Genomic DNA, 1310 nt, shown 5'->3' with positions numbered 1-1310 from the left:
GATTTTTGGTATGAGACTGGTGTTACACAAACGTCTTGTGACAAGCATGCTGTTTGGTGGATAATTCTGATTATCGTCATATTGCTTCTTATTCTGTTTGTGATCATAACTTTACTAATAGTATATACAGTGTATTACATATTAGAGAAGAGAAAGGTGCATGACTTACAAAAGAAGACGTGTCTCTTCTCGATGAACTCCTCAAACATTAATTTTGTGAAACTCCAAAATTCTTTTATTTCAGTCAACAAAACTGAAATAGTTTTTGAAAGTGAAAATGATACTTTAATAGATGTTGATTGTGAAAGTCGTGAGTTAATTTGTGTTGGAAACACCTCACAACACACCATCAAAGTCCAATTCACGTTTAAAACTTCAAATGTGAAATATCAAATACGTTCAGAACCACAAGTCATTACAATTCCAAAAGGAAAAGCCGTTGAATTTGAAGTCTTTTTGATGCCATTATGCTCTACTAACATTGACGATGAAATCACATTATTTGCTGTTGATATGAAAAAAGGGGAGAACTTCCAATTCCCATTGAAAATCAGTGCACAAACCAAATTGACAACACGACTGGATTTCGACAAGTTAATTGAAGAGAAGGAGATTGGTCATGGCTCTTTTGGAATTGTATACAAAGGAATATACAGAGGAAATTGTGTGGCTATTAAGAAGATGAAGGAAATTAAAAATGATGATGATGAATTTGAAAAAGAAGTGAATATGTTAGACAAATTTAGAAGTGACTTTATCGTCCATTTCTACGGCGCTGTGTTCATCCCAAATAAAGTGTGTATGGTCACCGAGTTTGGACTCTATGGAAGTTTACAAGATTTGATGAAACACAAAACATCTGAAAAAGTTGAAATGAAGTTTCGGATCAAAATTCTTGTTGATGCGGCAAAAGGAATTATTTATCTTCACGAAAACGGCGTTTTGCACAGAGACATCAAACCGGACAACATTTTAATGTTTTCAATGGACTTTTTTGAAAAGGTGAATGCTAAATTGACTGACTTTGGAAGTGCGAGAAGTGTGAATTTACTTATGACAAATATGACGTTCACAAAAAATGTTGGCACACCAACTTATATGGCACCAGAAATATTAAATAAAGAGAAATACAAGAAAAGTGCAGATGTGTTTTCGTTTGCAATAACCATGTACGAAACATTTGGATGGCGCGAAGCATATCCAGTTAACACATTCAAATTTCCATGGAAAATCGCAGAGTTTGTTATATCCGGTGAAAGACTACCACGTTTGGACAACATGTTAAATTCACATTATACTTTGATATGTGT

General features: G+C 34.0%; 1 protein-coding gene across 1 annotated transcript; it reads left to right on the top strand.

The window, feature by feature from the left end:
- EHI_115050 (protein kinase, putative) lies at positions 1-1310 on the top strand (the record flags this gene model as incomplete). The annotated part of the gene is made up of 1 exon (XM_001914550.1): positions 1-1310. A coding segment is annotated over one exon (1310 nt), but the record flags the coding sequence as incomplete, so codon positions are not given.

The sequence above is a fragment of the Entamoeba histolytica genome, genomic scaffold (genome assembly GCF_000208925.1).
Source record: "Entamoeba histolytica HM-1:IMSS scf_1104750518025 genomic scaffold, whole genome shotgun sequence".
NCBI lineage: Eukaryota > Evosea > Mastigamoebida > Endamoebidae > Entamoeba > Entamoeba histolytica.
The sequence above is the reverse complement of the archived record's forward strand: the minus strand, read 5'-3'. Positions and strand labels throughout refer to the sequence as shown.